The sequence below is a fragment of the Oncorhynchus mykiss genome, chromosome 25 (genome assembly GCF_057628025.1).
Source record: "Oncorhynchus mykiss isolate SJ-2025 chromosome 25, ASM5762802v1, whole genome shotgun sequence".
Lineage (NCBI taxonomy): Eukaryota > Metazoa > Chordata > Actinopteri > Salmoniformes > Salmonidae > Oncorhynchus > Oncorhynchus mykiss.
The window spans coordinates 69496181-69518860 of NC_143046.1; the positions used below are offsets into that span (position 1 = coordinate 69496181).

General features: G+C 40.7%; 1 protein-coding gene across 4 annotated transcripts; it reads right to left on the reverse strand.

Moving 5' to 3' along the window:
- Positions 1 to 516: 516 nt before the first annotated feature.
- On the reverse strand, positions 517 to 19572 carry LOC110505649 (exocyst complex component 3-like protein 4). Of its 4 annotated transcripts, XM_090220916.1 has the most exons (15): positions 19093 to 19572; positions 17569 to 17943; positions 16925 to 17047; positions 16531 to 16746; positions 15693 to 16326; positions 13761 to 13878; positions 13473 to 13601; positions 13219 to 13319; positions 12977 to 13075; positions 6671 to 6794; positions 6257 to 6379; positions 4222 to 4374; positions 3853 to 3974; positions 3090 to 3150; positions 2372 to 2929 (listed from the first exon to the last, which is right to left on the reverse strand). In XM_090220916.1, exons 2-15 carry the CDS (start codon positions 17894 to 17896, stop codon positions 2909 to 2911), a joined length of 2352 nt encoding a protein of 783 aa, XP_090077042.1. In that variant the 5' UTR covers positions 17897 to 17943; positions 19093 to 19572; the 3' UTR covers positions 2372 to 2908. The 4 variants fall into 4 exon arrangements, with proteins under 4 accessions (XP_021440685.3, XP_021440684.3, XP_021440687.3 ...); XM_021585010.3 differs by having other exon boundaries at positions 517 to 3150; XM_021585009.3 differs by having other exon boundaries at positions 517 to 3150; positions 17569 to 17938; positions 19093 to 19253.
- Positions 19573 to 22680: the final 3108 nt, after the last annotated feature.

Consider the following 22680-nt stretch of genomic DNA (forward strand, 5'->3'; position numbering starts at 1 on the left):
AGAAAATTAAGAAGTTGTCATTACCTGCTTTGTCCCTCAACCTCCTTAATAACTTTTTTCTGCCAGAGCACGCGTTGCTATAAATGATGGGTTCTCTGCCCCCCTGCGTCTGGTCCAGCAGAGTTTAATGTTGCTTAGCAATAGACAGGTCAGGAGGATACCAGGTAGTAACTTTATAACGAGGTTGAACTGTTCTTTGGCAACCGAGTTTCTTCATATGAAGTTATTGACTTTCATGTAGGCGTGGCTTTGCTTCTGTGATCTGATGATGCTGTGGAGTCGTTTTCAGGGATCTCAACATTCTCGTAACTATTTTCCCTATACTATCATGTGCTGGTTTGGCCTGCTGGCAGCTCACACGATAAACAGGCACATCATGTGTATAATGCCTTGACTTAAACTTTATTTACAAGATAATGATTGCCTTTATTATACATTTGCGTATCATTATAGCTACAGTATGAGCTTTCATGAGCTGACACAAATGATCGGTGAATGATGAGAACAGTAGATCTATACAGTAGATGTTGGATGGATTTATTGTGATTGACTCATAGTTAAGAGCAGACAGATGAGTACAAACCTTTGTGTTGCATGTTGCCCTGTAAAATTGGCCAACATTATCGTTAATTGAAACATATGATCAGAGGGGAACAAAAACTCTCACTTCCCTAACCAAAATACTGCATTTGGTTTGTGTAAATCTCAGATCTGATATTTCAAAACTCATATTTTACACCCCCCCCCCCCCCCCCCCCCAAAAAAAAAATGACTTCCCAATTAATTTTGAAGTCGGAAGTTTACATACACCTTAGCCAAATACATTTAAACTCAGTTTTTCACAATTTCTGACATTTAATCCTAGTAAAAAATCCCTGTTTTAGGTCAGTTATGATCACCACTTTATTTTAAGAATGTGAAATGTCAGAATAATTGTAGACATAATTATTTGTTTCAGCTTTTATTTCTTTCATCACATTCCCAGTGGGTCAGAAGTTTACATACACGCAATTAGTATTTGGTAGCATTGCCTTTAAATTGTTTAACTTGGGTCAAACGTTGCGGGTAGCCTTCCACAACCTTGCCACAATAAGTTGGGTGAATTTTGGCCCATTCCTCCTGACAGAGCTGGTGTAACTGCTCCTTGCTCGCACACCCTTTTTCAGTTCTGTCCACACATTTTCTATAGGATGAGGTCAGGGCTTTGTGATAGCCACTCCAATACCTTGACTTTGTTGTCCTTAGGCCATTTTGCCACAACTTTGGAAGTATGCTTGGGGTCATTGTCCATTTGGAAGACCCATTTGCGACCAAGCTTTAACTTCCTGACTGATGTCTTGAGATGTTGCTTCAATTTATTCACATCATTTTCGTCCCTCATGATGCCATCTATTTTGTGAAGTGTACCAGTCCCTCCTGCAGAAAGCACCCACACAACATGATGCTGCAAACCCGTGCTTCACTGTTGGGATTGATTTGCACTTTTTGCACCAAAGTACATTCATCTCTAGGAGACAGAACACGTCTCCTTCCTGAGTGGTATGATGGCTGCGTATACGTCCAATAGTACTTTTGTTTGTACAGATGAACGTGGTACCTTCAGGCGTTTGGAAATTTCTCCGAAGGATGAACCAGACTTGTGGAGGTCCACAATTTTTTTCTGAGGTCTTTGCTGATTTCTTTTGATTTTCCCATGATGTCAAGCAAAGAGGCACTGAGTTTGAAGGTAGGCCTTGAAATACATCCACAGGTACACCTCCAATTGACTCAAATGATGTCAATTAGCCTACCAGAAGCTTCTAAAGCCCTGACATAATTTTTTGGAATTTTCAAAGCTGTTTAAAGGCACAGTCAACTTAGTATATGTAAACTTCTGACCCACTGGAATTGTGATTCAGTGAATTACAAGTGAAATAATCTCTCTGTAAACAATTGTGTGCAAAGCTGTCATCAAGTCAAAGGGTGACTACTTTGAATAATCTAGAATATGTTTTGATTTGACAACACTTTTGTGATTACTACATGATTCCATGTGTTATTTCATAGTTTATGTCTGCTATTATTCTACATTGTAGAAAATAGTAAAAAATAAAGAAAAACCCTTGAATGAGTAGATGTGTCCAAACTTTTGACTGGTACTGTATTGTATATTTTTTGTTGTTGAAAATGTATTCTACAAAAAGCGGGCTGCAGGCCGCCAGTTCCCCATTCCTTCAGTTGATGTTGGATTAATTTATTGTGATGGACTTAATCTATACTCATACTAGACAGCAGACACATGAGTACAAACCTTTGTGTTGTATGCTACCCTGTCAAAGTGTCCAAAAATTATTAGAGGGGAACAAAAACTCTCACTTCCCTAACAACGGGAGAAACTTGTATTTGTTTGTGGTTTAATGACATTATCAGATGTGATATTTTGAAACCTTGTTCTGACCACAAAACAACAGGACCGTGGACTGTGGGACTTTCTAAGGGAGTCTTTTCTATGTTGACAAGTAATATGTGCACTGCAGCGACACATTTGAATAGCTTGAAAATAGGTAAATCAATGGTAAAGTTCATTCCACACTGAACATACAGCTTGAGCCCTACCATGGAGTTCATTTAGCATCAGGCCCATTATTAATTATGTTCTCAGCTTTCTTTTGCAACAACAGTGGGCTAAAGTGACAATATATATATATATAAAAACAGAAGGCTTAATCAATGAGGTGTCTTAAATAACCTCTGACTGCCTGAACAAGATTTACCAGGTAAAGGTCCACTCACATTTAAATAATCATTAGACTGTTTGCTTTTTGCGTAGTGATCATACTGGTAATCATACAGTATGTCCTTTATAAGCCTCATCAGGCCTTCTCAGACAGCTTGGTTAGGTTACCATCTCTGTGGTAGGCTTCTGTATCTAGGCCTGTAGATTAGCTGTCTGGGAGAAGAGAGGAGAGGCAGGAGAAAGGCATATTAGCCAGACAGTTTGTATTGGCGATGGTGACCTGCATATCAATGAAGAGGCCTCTTTTTTTATCTCCAGTGTTCCCTGCAGTTCCTAGTTTCTTCTTCAGCTCAGTGAGACACTGCAGGATTACCTGCTTCTCCCTTCCCCGCACCAAGCCCCTGAAGTACAGCACGGCCGATAGGTGCTTCTTACTGCAGACAGAGGGGAGAGAGGGTACAGAATATCACTCTTGGAGAATCAGCAGGAGAAATGAACCGTCAAATGTTTTGTGAAATTAATTGGTCTAAAATTCCATAATCTCACCACCCAGAACCAAATCAGATAGCTACTCAATTTTGTTAATGGGGCTGTCATGACAAATAATAATATATATATATATATTTTTTTAAGATAACATTTTTTTAAATAAATAAAAATAATAATAATCTGTCAATCTTGATTTGGAGAAGTTAACTAGAGTTCAAATAAAAAATCAAATTAAATGGTTCACAAAAACCCAGACCAGGGAAATTGCCTGGGAAAGAACAGCACTTAAAGCCCTATTCCGAGAAACCAGGCGCAAGTGTTCACACCTCATCGGGGGTCTCCCACCTCTGTCTCTCTATCTCTCCCGGCTGGTCCTACCCCTCCTACATCCTGCTGTTGAGAATCAACACGGCTCTCTATCATATTTGGAGCAGCACTATCTGGCTCTCAATCTGTCAGTGCCTAGTCAACACCCTTCCCCTGTCTGATGAACACTGCTGTCTTTATCTTCCACTGCTGTTCTTCTCAGTGCCATAACAGTCAGAGTAGAATTAATTTAATGTGTTTTTACTCTGATTTATATTTTGTAAAAAAAATCACCAAAATCAACAGTTACAAAATGTGGCCACAGGAAGATGCAGGATTACCTGATGTCTGGGTAGTCCGCTACTAAATGTTTCAGGTGGTTCTTGATGTCTCTCTTGTTCTTTTCTCCAATTATGTTACTCAGGTGGTCTCCTACTGGGTGGAGCCAGTCATGGGTTGTCTTCTACAAGAGGAAATTATTATGAGTGTGTCTACTAGTCATGAATGGTAATAACACATGTCATTTGTTTATGACAGCACTGAATTTTCAAAGTAGCATTCCTCAAAGCACAAAGGCATAACGCTGAGACAAATTTATGTACTGTAGTATTTACAATTTTAGACAATGTTGAATGAACATGAAAAGTACAATTTGTGTGGATGTAAATTGTCCAAAATTCAGTTTGTAGTTCAGGATTAAGAAGTGTTACCATTTCCTCAAACAAATCATTGAGTTCATCCCACTGCACCCTCATCTTGGTGGCTGCTTTGTCATGCTTCCTGTTCTTACAGGAGTAGTTGTTTTTCATCAGCTGGGAGACATACTCTTTCACCACATAGTAGTGCAAGCTGCTCACAAACATCTGATGCAGAGGAACACAGGTCAGGCACAGTGGAGGCCAGAGAAAGGGATTACAAATAGACATGAAAGTATTCTGTTTATTCTTTCGCTTTCAAGTGACTGCCATGACTAATCATCTGAGTGACACCCATCCTCCCTCTCTTTTCCTGCCATTTACTCCTATTGCCACATCAACTCAAATAATGTTCCATTCTATGCATGATCAAGTTCCAGTATGGTAAGGCCAGCGAATTCTCGGGTCTTTTCCAGTAACTCCAACTTCCTATGGATCATCAGGGGCATGATTTCCTTCGCTTCCTTGAGTGTACAGTACCGGACAAAAGTTTGTACACATCCTACTCATTCAAGGGTTTTTCTTTATTTTTACTATTTTCTACATTGCAGAATAATAGCGAAGACATCAAAACTATGAAATATCACATATGGAATAATTTAGTAATCAAAAAAGTGTTAAATCAAAATATATTTTATATTTGAGATTCTTCAAAGTAGCTACCCTTTGCCTTGATGACAGCTTTGCACACTCTTGGCATTCTCTCAACCAGCTTCACCTGCAATGCTTTTCCAACAGTCTTGAAGGAGTTTTCACATATGCTGAGCATTTATTGGCTGCTTATCCTTCACTCTGCGGTCCAACTCATCCCAAACCATATCAATTGGGTTGAGGTCGGGTGATTGTTGAGGCCAGATCATCTGATGCAGCACTCCATCACTCTCCTTCTTGGTCAAATAGCCCTTACACAGCCTGGAAGTGTGTTGGGTCATTGTCCTGTTGAAAAACAAATGATAGTCCCACAAAGCACAAACCAGATGGGATGGTGTATCGCTGCAGTATGCTGTGATAGCCATGCTGGTTAGGTGTGCCTTGAATTCTAAATAAATCACAGACAGTGTCACCAGCAAAGCATCGCCACACCATCACACCTCCTCCATGCTTAACGGTGGGAACCACACATGTGGAGATCATCCGTTCACCTACTCTGATTCCTACAAAGACGCAGCGGTTGGAACCAAAAATCTCAAATTTGGACTCATCAGACCAAAGGACAGATTTCCACCGGTCTAATGTCCATTGCTCGTGTTTCTTGGCCCAAGCAAGTCTCTTCTTATTGGTGTCCTTTAGTAGTGGTTTCTTTGCAGCAATTTGACCATGAAGGCCTAATTCATGCAGTCTCCGCTTAACAGTTGATGTTGAGATGTGTCTGCTACTTAAACTCTGTGAAACATTTATTTGGGCTGCAATTTCTGAGGCTGGTAACTCTAATGAACTTATCCTCTGCAGCAGAGGTAACTCTGGGTCTTTTGCGACTGCACTTGAAGAAACTTTCAACGTTCTTGAAATTGTCCGTATTGATTGACCTTCATGTCTTAAAGTAATGATGAACTATCATTTCTCTTTGCTTATTTGAGCTGTTCTTGTCACAATATGGACTTGGTATTTTACCAAATAGGGCTATCTTCTGTATACCACCCTTACTTTGTCACAACACAGCTGATTGGCTCAAACGCATTAAGAAGGAAAGAAATTCCACAAATTAACTTTTAACAAGGCACACCTGTAAATTGAACTGCATTCCAGGTGACTACCTCATGAAGCTGGTTGAGAGAATGCCAAGAGTGTGCAAAACTATTATCAAGGCAATGGCTGGCTACTTTGAAGAGTCTCAAATATAACATATTTTTATTTTCTTTAACACTTTTTTGGTTACTACATGAATCCATATGTGTTATTTCATAGTTTTGATGTCTTCACTATTATTCTACAATGTAGAAAATAGGGAAAAAAAGAAAAACCTTTGAATGAGTAGGTGTTCTAAAACTTTTGACTTGTATAGTATATCCTGCATTTAAAACAATATGAACAGCACTTCCCCATTACCTACCTGTACATATGGATGTCTCATTTGAGAACAGCGCTGGGACAGCTTCTCTGTCCTGCTCAACAGCTGTTGGAAGTCCTCATCTGTGGAGAGCCACTTCCTCGTCATCATTCTCCTGAGGTAAGGCTGGAAAAAGCAACAGACACATATTAACCCATCTATTCACTCACTAATTTGTTCATTCATTAATTTATTTGTTTGTTCACCCATCCATAACATTGACAGCAGGAGCGATTGAGAGAAAGCCTTTACAGAAATGTGTGCAAAGAAATCAGTAGACTACCAAACTAAGTAACTTCCTGGTCACCCGAGACAAGTAGGAAATATGTCAATCACCTTAACACACTGCTCAACATAGGGGCATTTGTAGAATGAGGACAAGACCAAAGGTCAATCAAACTTCTCCCCCTCACGTACCCTGACATCATTCTTAAACTGGTCCTCCAGGCCCTGGACCAGTCTATGGACCAAGCCATCCACCTCTCTGCTGAGATGGTCCACCTGTGTCGGGCAGCACTCCCTATAACCTTCCATGTGCTCCCTGGAGGAAGAGAAAAGAGGGAAATAAAACAGGTCTGAGGTTAGGTCAGGTTATCATGCATACACACCTATGCGACAGAGTTTCTAAACCCAGAGGCACCACATTGTGAGACTTCCCGAACGATTACGAAACAGACCACGGGAAGGGTTTCAACAGGGGTTGTAAGCAATGTTCACTTCATTTTTGGGGGGCACTGAGCAAATTTAATCTCTGCTGAGTGCAAACTTTAAGATTCTGTGCAAATTCCAGTGTGCGTTTACTGTGAACCCCGAGGCTGTACCCGCTTTAAATTACAGTTTCAGACAGTAGTCAATTGGCCTACTGTGGATGATCATAATGTAGGCCTACAAGAGTGGCCTACCATCAAAAGCAATGGAGTAAATGCATCCCATAACATGGAAATAGCTGTTCTATCATTCAGCCTACAGTAGCAGCCAATGTGTGGTGTTCAATGCAGGCTTACATTCCATGAGACTTTTGAAATAAACATGCAGGGCTTGACATTAACCTGTTCATCCACTTGTCCTTTGGAAAATTAGGTGATGTTTGATGCTAGAATCCACTTTACAAAATAAAATGCATTATTTTTACCATACCATTATTACAGAGAATCAGACAAGTTATGCTACCCTCTGCCTATTGGCTACAGACTTGCCTGTCTCAAAGTACATCTTGACCTGACTCGCTTTTCAAAGATGTCTAGAAATGTAAACGTTTTGTGCTCTTGTTAGAAGCAATCACTCCCCCATTGCTGACTACAAATGATCTATAACTGGGCTAATAACTCACTAACTAGCAAAGAATATGTACAAATGTGCACACGTGGCTACATACTAATATTGCGTTGATTCAATCACAATTCCCACAGAAAAAGGGAAACGTTGATTGTGTAAACTAAGGGGGAAATTCTAGAAAGTTGAGTAAAGTTCAATCTCGAGCTTCTCTGCACAGGCTGATATTTCTTCTTGCGAGGCAGTCCAGGGGGAGCTGAGCGCCTGAGCACGTGCGCAGTTTAGATGGAACATTGGTTGTAAGAATGTTAACAATTTCTGATGTTTTGCTTGTGTAACTACAGTTGAAGTCGGAAGTTTACATACACCTTAGCTAAATACATTTAAACTCAGATTTTCACAATTCCTGACATTTAATCCTAGAAATAATTCCCTGTCTTAAGTCAGTTAGGATCACCACTTTATTTTAAGAATGGGAAATGTCAGAATAATAGTACAGAGAATGATTTATTTCAGCTTGTATTTCTTTCATCACATTCCCAGTGGGTCAGAAGTTTACATACACTCAATTAGTATTTGGTAGCATTGCCTTTAAATTGTTTAACTTGGGTCAAACGTTGCGGGTAGCCTTCCACAACCTTCCCACAATAAGTTGGGTGAATTTTGGCCTATTCCTCCTGACAGAGCTGGTGTAACTGAGTCAGGTTTGTAGGCCTCCTTGCTCGCACACGCCTTTTCAGTTCTGCCCAACACTTTTCTATAGGTTGAGGTCAGGGCTTTGTGATGGCCACTCCAATATCTTGACTTTGTCGTCCTTAAGCCATTTTGCCACAACTTTGGAAGTATTCTTGGGGTCATTGTCCATTTGGAAGACCCATTTGTGGCCAAGCTTTAACTTCCTGACTGATGTCTTGAGATATTGCTTCAATATATCCACATCATTTTTTCCCGTCATGATGCCATCTATTTTGTGAAGTGCACCAGGCCCTCCTTCAGCAAAGCACCCCCACAACATGATGCTGCCAACCCTGTGCTTCACTGTTGGGATGGTGTTCTTTGGCTTGCAAGCCTCCCCCTTTTTCCTCCCAACATAACGATGGTCATTATGGCCAAACAGTTCTACTCTTGTTTCATCAGACCAGAGGACATTTCTCTAAAAAGTACGATCTTTGTCCCCATGTGCAGTTGCAAACTGTAGTCTGGCTTTTTTATGGCGGTTTTGGAGCAGTGTCTTCTTCCTTGCTGAGCAGCCTTTCAGGTTATGTCGATATAGAACTCGTTTTACTGTGGATATAGATACTTTTGTACCGGTTTTCTCCAGCATCTTCACAAGGTCCTTTGCTGTTGTTCTGGGATTGATTTGCACTTTTCGCACCAAAGTACGTTCATTTCTCGGAGACAGAACGTGTCTCCTTCCTGAGCGGTATGACGGCTGCGTGGTCCCACGGTGTTTATACTTGCGTACTATTGTTTGTACAGATGAACGTGGTAGCTTCAGGCATTTGGAAATTGCTCCCAAGGATGAACTAGACTTGTGGAGGTCTTGGCTGATTTCTTTTGATTTTCCCATTATGTCAAGCAAAGAGGCACTGAGTTTGAAGTTAGGCTTTGAAATACATCCAAAGGTACACCTCCAATTGACTCAAATTATGTCAATTAGCCTATCAGAAGCTTCTAAAGCCATGACATCATTTTCTGGAATTTCCCAAGCTGTTTAAAGGCACAGTCAACTTAGTGTATGAAAACTTCTGACCCACTGAAATTGTGATACAATGAAATATAGGTGAAATAATCTGTCTGTAAACAATTGTTGGAAAAATTACTTGCACAAAATTACTTGCACAAAGTAGATGTCCCAACCGACTTGCCAAACTATAGTTTGTTAACAAGACATTTGTGGAGTGGTTGAAAAACAAGTTTTAATGACTCCAACCTAAGTGTTTGTAAAATTCTGACTTCAACTGTATGTGATTTTTTTTTTTTCTGACCATCATTATTTTGAGTCTCCTGTCTCCTTGAATATGAATAACTAAATCTGACTGTTTCTGCCCATCTCTAATATTGTGTTCCTATTTTTTTTACTGACAGAGACATGCTGTTGCTTGTTTCAGTGAAATTACAAGCTCTTTGAATATGGAGAGAGGGGGACATTCTATTTTTAGAGCTTGAACTACTCAGGCAATTCTCTTACACTAGCACAGTTTCCCGGAAACCACGTGGTGTTTCTCTCTTTAGACAGGCAGTGCTATACTCCAGAGATGCCTGTTGACTGGAAACAGCTTCCCAGCTAGCACATTTGGTTCCTTGGAAGTTGTGGGAACGTACGTTTTTGGTTTCCCATTGGTTCTGGGAACGAAGCCATGCATTTCTTGACCAGTAGAACTGAAGATTTCTTTTTTTGAGAATGTAATGTACATTTTTTGTTGCAGGGTGGTTTTGAGAACGTTTTAACTATGGTTCCCTGAATGTTTTTCTGGGAGATTATTATTATTTTTTTTAGTTATTTAGAGTTTTTTTAATAACTTCCTTAACTTTTATTGAATGTTTCAATAAGACATTTAAGAACACTGCTAGCTTCGTTTGGGTTAACTGTTTTGAACTCCAAGCACATATAGGACCCATGGAAATACATTTTCTTAGGCATTAATCATGCAAACACATTTATTTTCATTGTGGGACAGTGTCATTGATCTTCTGTTCTCTATCCATTGAATTAGTCTACTGCACCAACAGGATGGAGCTAGCAAACTTTTTTTTTGTTTTTAACTCATACAAATCTGTTAATTTTAATCTATTCAAACAGATCCCATTTCAAAGGAAACAAGTACTTATTAAGATCAGACATGGCCAATTAGTCGGCGCGGCCAAGACACCTGAACACACTTAACAAGATAAAGGATAGAGAGTTTTGTTGACGCTGAGAACGGATATGTATATGTTTTTCAATTGTTTTACAATAACATTTGCTACTGTTAATGTTTTTTGTGTTTTTTTTTATAGAATGTTTTCTTAAATGTTACTTTAAATAGTACCATGAGGAAACCTGGTGGAAACATTATGCTGAAGTATTGAAATTCCCACAGGAGAACATTGTTTCTTAACGTTCTCTGAACTATTTGAGAGCATTCCCAATGTCAAACCAGTTGGAGAATGTTCCGAAAACATTACCAAAATGTTTATTAAATTAACCAATGTTTGGATGTTTCTGTCAAAGTAAGGAAATAGCAGGTAAATAATGTTATTTTGCCAAGTTTCTTAAATGTGTCTGCAAGTTTCCAAAGCCAAGCAACTATCCTGTACCATTTCCAGAACATTGTGGGAAGTTGTATATAAAATCAAATCTAATTTTATTGGTCACATACACATGTTTAGCAGATTTTATTGCGGTGTATTGAAATAATTAGGTTTCTAGCTCCAACAGTGCAGTAGTATTAAACAAGTAATATCTAACAATTTCACAACAATACACACACATCTAAAGGAATGGAATTAAGAAAATATCAATATTTGGACGAGCAATGTCGGAGCAGCATAGACTAAAATACAGTGGGGCAAAAAAGTATTTAGTCAGCCACCAATTGTGCAAGTTCTCCCACTTAAAAATATGAGAGAGGCCTGTAATTTTCATCATAGGTACACTTCAACTATGACAGACAAAATGAGGGAAAAAAATCCAGAAAATCACATTGTAGGATTTTTTTATGAATTTATTTGCAAATTATGGTGGAAAATAAGCATCGTCTGTGGATCTATTGAGGTGGTAAGCAAATTGAAGTGAGTCTAGGTTGTCAGGTAATGTAGAGGTGATATGATCCTTGACTCTCAAAGCACTTCATGATGACAGAAGTGAGTGCTACAGGGTGATGGTCATTTAGTTCAGTTACTTTCTCTTTCTTGGGAACAGGAACAATGGTGGACATCTTGAAGCATGTGGGGACAGTAGACTGTGATAGGGAAAGATTGAATGTCCGTAAACACTCCAGCCAACTGGTCTGCGCATGCTCTGAGGACGCGGCTAGGGATGCCGTCTGGGCAGGCAGCCCTGTTAGGGTTAACATACTTAAATGTCTTATTCACGTCGGCCACAGAGAAGGAGAGTCCACAGTCCTAGGTAGCTGGTCGCGTCAGTGGCACCGTGTCATCCTCAAAGTGAGCGAAAAAGGTGTTTAGCTTATCCGGAAGCAAAACGTCGGTATCAGCGACGTGGCTGGTTTTCCCTCTGTAGTCCGTGATTGTTTGTAGATCCTGCCACATACGTCTCGTGTCTGAGCCTTTGAATTGAGACTTCACTTTGTCTCTGTACTGATGTTTTGCCTGTTTGATTGTCTTACGGAGGGAATAACTACACTGTTTGTATTCAGCTATATTCCCAGTCACCTTGCCATTTTTAAATGCGGTGGTTTGCGTAAATGTATTTATTTTATTTAACCTTTATATAACTAGGCAAGACACTTAAGAACAAATTCGTATTTACAATGACGGCCTACACTGAGCAAACCCGGACGATGCTGGGCCAATTGTGCGCCGCCCTATGGGACTCCCAATCATGGCTGGTTGTGATACAGCCTGGATTCGAACCAGGGTGTGCGAATGCTACCATCTATCCATGGTTTCTGGTTTGGGTAGGTTTTAATAGTCACAGTGGGTAGAACATCTCCTATACATTTCCTGATAAACTCAGTTACCGTATCCGTTTATTCATCAATATTATTCTCAGAGGCTACCCGGAACATATCCCAGTCCGCGTAATCAAAACAATCTTGAAGCATGGAAACACATGGTTCTGAGAATGTTGTGTGCTAGCTGGGTTTGGTCTTCAATAGTTTCACTGTAATTTATACAGTAATATGATATAGTGTGTCACCGTGCCTGCATGTTAGTGTGTTTGAGTATGTTTGTAAGATAGATAAGATGCATATTTAATCATAATTCAACATTTATTGGTGTGTGTTTTTTTAAAATGTGTATCTTGAACAGAATCTTGCAGGTAGGCTAAATGATCTAGTATGGGTTCCAGGAAATGCCTGTGAAATAAATAGTAATTTCCTAGTCCCAGTTTTCCATCCCACTACTGTTAAATATGGTGCAACTTCAAATCAGACTGAGTGAAGTTAAGCATTTAGGTCAAAGTTTGACATTATGCCACTAAAATACGGTTGCTCAAGTCCAAACAAAAAAGTGCATCAAATTACTGAGATACAATAATTAGTTTAATGCTGAGACTTTGTCTTTTGAGCCAAGACTTCTGTTCTCAGGTCAATCTTTTAGACTGCGGTCTTATTTTTGATTTATTCACACCATCCTTTGGTAAATGTACCCCAAAGTGTCTGGAAAGCTGAACTGACTGTCTATCAACTGTTGTCTAGGACATTCCAGTCTACAGTGTGTTGAGGGCAGAGGAAAGGGGGAGGGTTGTTGAACAGGTGTAGTGAAGAGAGGAATCGGACTTACTTAAGAGCTTTAAAGCTGTTGATGTAGGTTATCTGATAGTCAGCCCAAAGTGAAGGGTTTTCCATACTGTTACAGCAGTACCTAAATTTGTTCTCAAATCTATGGACATATAGAGAGAGTGAAGGAGAGATAATGTCATGGAGTTATTAACAAGCAAAGGACAAGGTCCAGTTTTATGTTCCCGTGAATAATGGTTAGGATAGAGATAGAAAGAGCAGACTCTGGACTGTTGCAGAACATACTGCTTGGGAAACTGCTGTAACTCTTCTAGGCAGGAACAGACTACTCCCATCTCCAGGTCTGCATCAATCCTCTTGGAGTTTACAGCATTGCTCTTAACTTTCTACACAGAGAACAACACCAGTTTCAAGTCCTACAGATTTATAGTAGCCTTAGTAGCCTGCCGCTATAATTAAAATGTAACTAAGTAGGCAATGTTGCCCTCTAATGGAGATATGATGCAATTGCATTATATAAAATCATGACAAAACAATACCGTCCAGATATCCATGTCTATGTCAGAGTTAAAGAAGTGTTCATCATCAGTCGCTGGTGCCTGTTTCTTTATCCACATGTCCTCATTTTCAAGCTCTAATATTTTATCCAGTGAAGCTCTCATTTCCTCCTGGAAAAGACATGGAAAGCAAAAGAATAAAGGCTAAAGGACTAGAAGAGTTAAAAAAAAAACATTATATTATTCTCATCAGTGTGGTACCTGCATTCAACCTGAATTCTTCCTAAATATCTATCCATCTGTCTCTTAGTGGAGTGTTCAATCCCTCACCTTTGCCCGCATGCAGTATTTTCCCTTGAGCTGGTCCAAGAAACCCTCCTCCAGGGAGAGGCCTATGTTCTCAGCTTCCATCTCTGGTCTCAATGAATGACTACTCATTATCTTCTCACTGTTCAACAGGGATGGTGTCTCTCAGATACAATACTACTCATCATATTGAGTCAAGAAGTGTGTGTGTGTGTGTGTGCGCATATATATATATATATATATATATATATATATATATATATATATACATACAGTGCCTTGCGAAAGTATTCGGCCCCCTTGAACTTTGCGACCTTTTGCCACATTTCAGGCTTCAAACATGAAGATATAAAACTGTATTTTTTTGTGAAGAATCAACAACAAGTGGGACACAATCATGAAGTGGAACGACATTTATTGGATATTTCAAACTTTTTTAACAAATCAAAAACGGAAAAATTGGGCGTGCAAAATTATTCAGCCCCCTTAAGTTAATACTTTGTAGCACCACCTTTTGCTGCGATTACAGATGTAAGTCGCTTGGGGTATGTCTCTATCAGTTTTGCACATCGAGAGACTGACATTTTTTCCCATTCCTCCTTGCAAAACAGCTCGAGCTCAGTGAGGTTGGATGGAGAGCATTTGTGAACAGCAGTTTTCAGTTCTTTCCACAGATTCTCGATTGGATTCAGGTCTGGACTTTGACTTGGCCATTCTAACACCTGGATATGTTTATTTTTGAACCATTCCATTGTAGATTTTGCTTTATGTTTTGGATCATTGTCTTGTTGGAAGACAAATCTCCGTCCCAGTCTCAGGTCTTTTGCAGACTCCATCAGGTTTTCTTCCAGAATGGTCCTGTATTTGGCTCCATCCATCTTCCCATCAATTTTAACCATCTTCCCTGTCCCTGCTGAAGAAAAGCAGGCCCAAACCATGATGCTGCCACCACCATGTTTGACAGTGGGGATGGTGTGTTCAGCTGTGTTGCTTTTACGCCAAACATAACATTTTGCATTGTTGCCAAAAAGTTCAATTTTGGTTTCATCTGACCAGAGCACCTTCTTCCACATGTTTGGTGTGTCTCCCAGGTGGCTTGTGGCAAACTTTAAACGACACTTTTTATGGATATCTTTAAGAAATTGCTTTCTTCTTGCCACTCTTCCATAAAGGCCAGATTTGTGCAATATACGACTGATTGTTGTCCTATGGACAGAGTCTCCCACCTCAGCTGTAGATCTCTGCAGTTCATCCAGAGTGATCATGGGTCTCTTGGCTGCATCACTGATCAGTCTTCTCCTTGTATGAGCTGAAAGTTTAGAGGGACAGCCAGGTCTTGGTAGATTTGCAGTGGTCTGATACTCCTTCCATTTCAATATTATCGCTTGCACAGTGCTCCTTGGGATGTTTAAAGCTTGGGAAATATTTTTGTATCCAAATCCGGCTTTAAACTTCTTCACAACAGTATCTCGGACCTGCCTGGTGTGTTCCTTGTTCTTCATGATGCTCTCTGCGCTTTTAACGGACCTCTGAGACTATCACAGTGCAGGTGCATTTATACGGAGACTTGATTACACACAGGTGGATTGTATTTATCATCATTAGTCATTTAGGTCAACATTGGATAATTCAGAGATCCTCACTGAACTTCTGGAGAGAGTTTGCTGCACTGAAAGTAAAGGGGCTGAATAATTTTGCACGCCCAATTTTTCAGTTTTTGATTTGTTAAAAAAGTTTGAAATATCCAATAAATGTCGTTCCACTTCATGATTGTGTCCCACTTGTTGTTGATTCTTCACAAAAAAATACAGTTTTATATCTTTATGTTTGAAGCCTGAAATGTGGCAAAAGGTCGCAAAGTTCAAGGGGGCCGAATACTTTCGCAAGGCACTGTGTATATATATATATACACACACACACTTCTTACTCAAGACAATGACTTTAAGTCTTCCTCACCTCTCATAGTGATTGATGATCCAGTCCAGCAGGGTGTAGTAGTCCTTCAGATCTGTCACCTGCTGCTGAAGCCTCTTCAGGTGCTGGCTGACAGCACCATGGTAACAGCTCACATAGGTGCTGAACACATCGAAGCTGGGTGGGTAAGAGCCTTGCAGCTCTCCCTTCACCTTCTTCAAGTCCTCCACGATGGCCTTGCCCAGCATACCCAGGTGGATAGCCAGCCAGGAGGCATTCTGCTCGGGCCTGTCCAAGTGAACACTCTTCAGCGTGGCCTGTACACCCTCGCTCACAGCCTCTCTCCAGGCCCCCCGCCAACCCCCAGGCCCAACCACGCCCCCGACCCCAGGCTCTGCCTCCCTCTTCTCCTCCTCCTGGATGACACGGGCCACATGCACCAAGAGATCCTTGTTGCGAGAGGGAAAGGAGTTGGAGTCCCGCACTATTTCCTTCACCTTGTCCAGCAGGGCATTGTAAAGGAGCCTCAGGTCCTTCTCCTTCTTGGCCAGCTCCATAGAGGAGGCCTCCTCCGTGCACTCCTCCCTCTCCCGCTGGAACTCCTGGCACAGGGAGAGGAGGTTCAGATAGGCCTCCTCCAGCACCTCCATCCCAATCAGCTTATTGATCTGCATCACTAGAGTGTAAGAGCAAACAGAGTAAAGGCCTTAATGCATAGAAGCTTATGCTGGTATACCTAATACACACATACTGCACAGACACAACCATAGTGATTTACATCACAAGTAATATATTTTGTGATCTCTACTGCTAAAACAAATAAAAATGGACAAGAGGATGAGGGAGATAGCGACAAAGACAGAGAGAGAACAAAAGTCACCTGAGAGGGGTGTGAGGGGTATCTCTGGGAGTATGTATGACTCTTTTATCTCTACCCTCTCCTTCTCCCTCTCTCTCTTCTCATCCACAGTGATCTCAGTGACAGGCTGGAGCTGCTCCTGTTTGAGGGCCTTGTCTTTCTTATTTCCCACAAGTCGCAAACTCCGTCGGATGGAAGCCCCCTTCTTTAGAAGAGAGTCTCCAATTGCCGATGGGTCTATAGATGGACAATACAGATTACAGATTACGAAGACCTTACAAAGACTCAGAATATCCCAACGAGCTCTCTAGAATTCTCTCAGTAAATTATATGTATTTGTGCTTGTCTTTGAACAGTATTTATTGTCAACCATTGATTGAACAAGCTCTGGTTGGTCGGGTAAACAGTGGTGTACCTGAGTGTGTTCTGGTGTGCTTTTTCTGGAGTGAATCTTCTGCACTCTCTCCTCCCTCCTTCCTCTGGAAGGACCCACCTAGACACTTCAGGGGAGAGGCCATAGGAGACCCAGCACTCAAACCTGAGCAAGATAAAGTTGCTGATCTCTATGACATTGAATAATGCTAGTAATTAAACTACTTTGCAGTGTAATAGTAGGTGTGCTGACCGTACACACACAATCACATGGACAGTCGCACAGCCACACAAACGCACACACAGAATAAGTCAGACAACCTTGACAACTAGTTAAGCAGCTTCTGTCAGATTCGTCATAAAAACAATCTGTGTTATTGTACAAAGGTTAATTATGTTAGTGTATATCCTGCTTGGTTGGCAGCTGTTTCCGAGTTTAGTATAAACTTCATTAAGATAGGAATGTCAGTAATTGAGTAATGATGAAAGCCCCCTGCTCAGACTGGCTCATGTCCAGCTGAAATTCCCAATACAGTGCATAAGATAGTCCTTCCTGCCATTTCTACTGTCATTCTGTGTCTCCTGAGACGTCCTCTTCCCATGACCTTGAGAAGCCATTTCTTGACTCAAGAGCATATTTCATAACTCACTTAATTAGACAGAGGGACAAATCTGAAGAAAACTTACATGGTGAGGGAGGGGGTGGCAGCTGATGGGTTGGAGAGGTCACTTCAGGGTCAATACCATGTCCCCCCTGTTCTGAATTGGATTTGTCCTTTGACTCTTTGCTGTTTGAGGCCAGATGACTCCTCTCTCCAACCCGCTTGATGCTCTCCCTGAATTGCTTCATCATCCCCAGTTTCTTCTCTTTCACTGGGCTGTCAGATTGTGTCTTCACGTTCCTCTTCATGGTGGATTTGAGGGAGGATCTGTCCCCCTCTAGACCCTGAGCTTCATTCACTTCCTCCATGTCCCCAGGTTCCCCAATCTCTGCCATCTGATCTCTGCTTAGCATCGAATGTCCCTTGTTTCAGGCAAGGAGTTGTCTGAAACCAACCTGACCTGGCAAAGTACCTCAAGTTAAAAATAAGGGTAGCATTCCTATATGCATAAGAATCATATTATGGCTACATTGTGTATAACCTGTAATTACAATGAGACTGATAATAATGGATTTTCCACTTCTGACATAAATGTGTAAGAGAGGTACAGATGTAGGATCTTAATTTGATCACCCTGTTGCAGGAGAACTTTCCTGCAATGCAGAAAATATCAAATGTGTAGTGTATTTGAGTTTTAAAAGGTTTCTGAAGTTTGTAATTTTCACTTTGACATTTCAGACTTATTTTTTCCTTACGAAAATGATAATTTAATTATAATCCACATTTCCTGTACCTGCAGGATTATTTTCCTGCTGTAGCAAACTGGTTAAAATTAAGTTCCTATATCTGTAACCTGAGAATCAAAACCTAAAAAACAACCCATACCCTGTGAGAGGGACTAGCTTTTGGGTCCAGTGGCTGTTTGGTTTTGAAGGACTAAGTACAGACAACCAGGGTTGGATTACAGTTTGTTTACACTAAAATACCATTGTTATTGGTATGCACTGGTCCGAGGGCCTATAACAGAAACAGGAAGGTACTGTCCAGAGGAAGAAGTATGTGACAGACAGTGTGACAAGGGCAAAGAACAGTCAAATGAGGCAGCAGGCAATGGTTAATTAGTAAAACACATGAAGGCCTACTCCCTCTCTATTGATTTCTTTAGACACATGTAAATGTCTGTATAAAATTATTCTGTAATGGTAATCATTGAATATTTTCTCTACCACCTAATTGATTTGGCTTTTGAATATTCTTAACAAACTAATGAATAAAACAAACGTACATTTTCCCGAGAGAGCCTATTTGCAGCAACATGCTCAAATTGCCTGTGTTTTTTTTAAAGAGAAGTTAACTTTATCTATTGAACTATGTCTCTGCTTAGCAGACACCATTTTTAGAGCAATACTTAGCACGCAGAGGCTAAACAGTTCAATTGCGTGACAAATGCACCATGATGCATGAAGCCCAGTCTGTAAAAACAATCTGCCATAGCATAATCCTCTACTCTTATTTTAGACATATAGACAGACACATTTAGTTTACAAGAATATACCCTTTCACAATTCAAAAGACACCACAAGATTTCAGGTAATATAGCCTCACTCACCTGAGCAACTCTACTGTCTGGAGAAGTGAGTGAGTAGCCTACCAGACCAGGGGTTTTCACATGGGTTTACAGCTGTTTTCATGTTCACCTCGCCAGGGATCTAGAGAGCAGTCATGTGGTCACGAGACAACCTGCGCGAAGTTGGAAGTTGAGACGACTGCAAGAAACATGACAAATAAAATCCCCTTTAGGCCGCATGCCAAGCAGCATGAGAGAAGCAAAAATCACCATGTGACTCAGAGACTCAAGCGGTTTATTGTTAGAAAATAAGTTAATCATTACACTGTATTTGTTGGTGTAAAATATTTGTTGTAGGCCTACGTCCATGGCAAATGAAATGACACCGATGGTGATAAACCGGACTGCACTATTTTCAGTCATAGTTTCGAGACATTTCAACGTCTACACTACGCAAAATAGGCGACAGGTCTATCTCTAAATAGTAAAACAATGCTTAGAAAAGAGAACTAGCCAAGCAATATTCGCCTGTCATTCCTGTTGCTTGTCACTGGAGGGCGACTGTAGACAATATTTAGTCAACTTCCACAATGACCACATGTCAATTAGGCCTACTTGTTTGTTGATCTCATCTAAACTGGAAATTACACTATATATGGTACCACTTGTTGCTGACCTTAAGGCTCAGGGGTGATAACTATTGAGCTTACTTTAGGTGGAATTCTCCTAATTGTTCAACATCTATCTATGATTGGCCCTATAGCAGGGATCATCAACTACATTCAGCCCCAGGGTGATTATTTCTTGAATGGATGGTCAGGGGGCCGGAACATAAAAACCCCAAAATGTGTAGGCTGTAAATTGAACGCAATAAGCCCAAACAGACATAATATTGCATCTTGCCTATGCTACTCTGTCATTGCTCATCCATATATTTATATGGATATATTCTTATTCCATTCCTTTACTTAGATGTGTGTGTATAAGGTAGTTTTTTGTGGAATTGTTAGATTATATATTAGATATTGCTGCATTGTAGGATCTAGAAGCACAATCATTTCGCTACACTCGCAATAACATCTGCTAACCATGCGTATGTGACCAATATAATTTGATTTGATCTTTGACTAAAACATAATAATTTTAAACCTTGCATACATTTGTATACGTTGACATATTATTATATTATGCGTGGGAATACTGTGGAACAGATTTCCAAAATTAAAACCACATGGAGCTGATTTGCTGGTGTTTTTACAGTATTTTATGTCCAACAATCAAAATAAAAGTGTTTTATTTATTTTTACTCAGAAAACTTGTGAACTGCAAGTTGGGGAACCCTGCCCGATAGCCTTGGTATTTGATAGGGTGAGGTGTATCCTATTCTATGCCTTTAACACAACATGTAAATATAGCATGAATATTTTACAAAATATATATATATATTTGGAGTATGTACGGTGCATTCGGAAAGTATTCAGACCCCAAGACTTTTCCACATTTTGTTACGTTACAGCCATATTCAATATTGATTAAATCGTTTTTTCCCTTCATCAAACTACACACAATACCCCATACTGACAAAGTTTTTGTAAATATATTAACAATAAAAAAGGAAATATCACAATTACATAAGTATTCAGACCCTTTACTCAGTACTTTGTTGAAGCACCTTTGGCAGCGATTACAACCTCGAGTCTTCTTGAGTATGACGCTACAAGCTTGGCACACCTGTATTTGGGGTGTTTCTCACATTCTTCTCTGCAGATCCTCAAGCTCTGTCAGGTTGGATGGGGAGCGTCGCTGCACAGATATTTTCAGGTCTCTCCAGAGATGTTCGATCTGGTTCAAGTCGGGCTCTGGCTGGGCCACTCAAGGACATTCAGAGACTTGTCCCGAAGCCACTCCTGCGTTGTCTTTGCTGTGTGCTTAGTGTCATTGTCCTTTTGGAAGGTGAACCTTCTCCCCATTATAAGGTTCTGAACCCTCTGGAACAGGTTTTCATCAAAGATCTCTCTGTACTTTGCTCTGTTTATCTTTCCTCTCGATCCTGACTAGTCTCCCAGTGCCTGCCGCTGAAAAAACATCCCCACAGCATGATGCCACCACCACCATGCTTCACCATAGGTTTCCTCCAGACTTGACACTTGCCATTCAGGCCAAAGAGTTCAATCTTGGTTTCATCAGACCAGAGAATATTGTCTCTCATGGTCTGAGAGTCCTTTAGGTGCCTTTTGGCAAACTCCAAGCGGGCTGTCATGTGCCTTTGACTGAGGAGTGGCTTCCGTCTGGCCACTCTACCATAAAGGCCTAATTGGTGGAGTGCTGCAGATGTGGTTGTCCTTCTGGAAGGTTCTCCCATCTCCACAGAGAAACTCTGGAGCTCTGTCAGAGTAACCATTGGGTTCTTGGTCAGCTCCCTGACCAAGGCCCTTCTCCCCAGATTGCTCAGTTTGTCCGGGCGGCCAGCTCTAAAAAGAGTATTGGTGGTTCCAAACTTATTCCATTTAAGAATAATGGAGGCCACTGTGTTCTTGGGGACCTTCAATGCTCTAGAAATGTTTTGGTACCCTTCCCCAGATCTGTGCCTCGACACAATCCTGTCTTCGAGCTCTACGTACAATTCCTTCGACCTCATGTCTTGGTTTTTGGTCTGACATGCACTGTCAACTGTGGGACCTTATATAGACAGATGTGTGCCTTTCCAAATCATGTCTAATCAATTGAATTTACTACAGGTGGACTCCAATCAAGTTGTAGAAACATCTCAAGGATGGTCAATGGAAACAGGATGCACCTGAGCTCAATTTTGAGTCTCATAGCAAATGGTCTGAATACTTATGTAAATAAGGTATTTCTGTTTTTCATTTTTAAAACATTTGCAAACATTCAAAAAATTCGATTTTCGCTTTGTCATTATGGGATATTGTGTGTAGATTGATGAGGATTTGTATTTATTTAATCCATTTTAGAATAATGCTGTAATGTAACAAAATGTGGAAAAAGGGAAGGGGTCTGAATACTTTCTGAATGCAAGTGTCTCCTTTACAGGCCATACAAAGTACGTGGACAACACTTCAAATTAGTGGATTCGGCTTTTTCAGCCACACCTGTTGCTGAAAGGTGTATAAAATTGAGCACACAGCCATGCAATCTCCAAAGACAGACATTGGCAGTAGAATGGCCTTACTGAAGAGCTCAGAAACTTTCAACGTGGCATTGTCATAGGACGCCACCTTTCCAACTAGTCGGTCAACTGTAAGTGCTGTTATTGTGAAGCAGAAACGTCTAGGAGAAACAACGGCTCAACCACACAAGCTCACAGAATGGGACCGCCAAGTGCTGAAATGTCTGTCCTCGGTTGCAACACTCACTACCGAGTTCCAAACTGCCTCTAGAAGCAACATCATCACAAGAACTGTTCGTCAGAATCTCCATGAAATGGGTTTCCTTGGCCGAGCAGCCACACACAAGCCTAAGATCACCATGCGCAATGCCAAGAGTAGGCTGGAGTGGTGTAAAGCTCGCCGCAATTGGACTCTTGGAGCAGTGGAAACGCTTTCTCTGGTGTGATGAGTCATGCTTCACCATCTGGAAGTCCGACTGACAAATCTGGGTTTGGTGGATGTC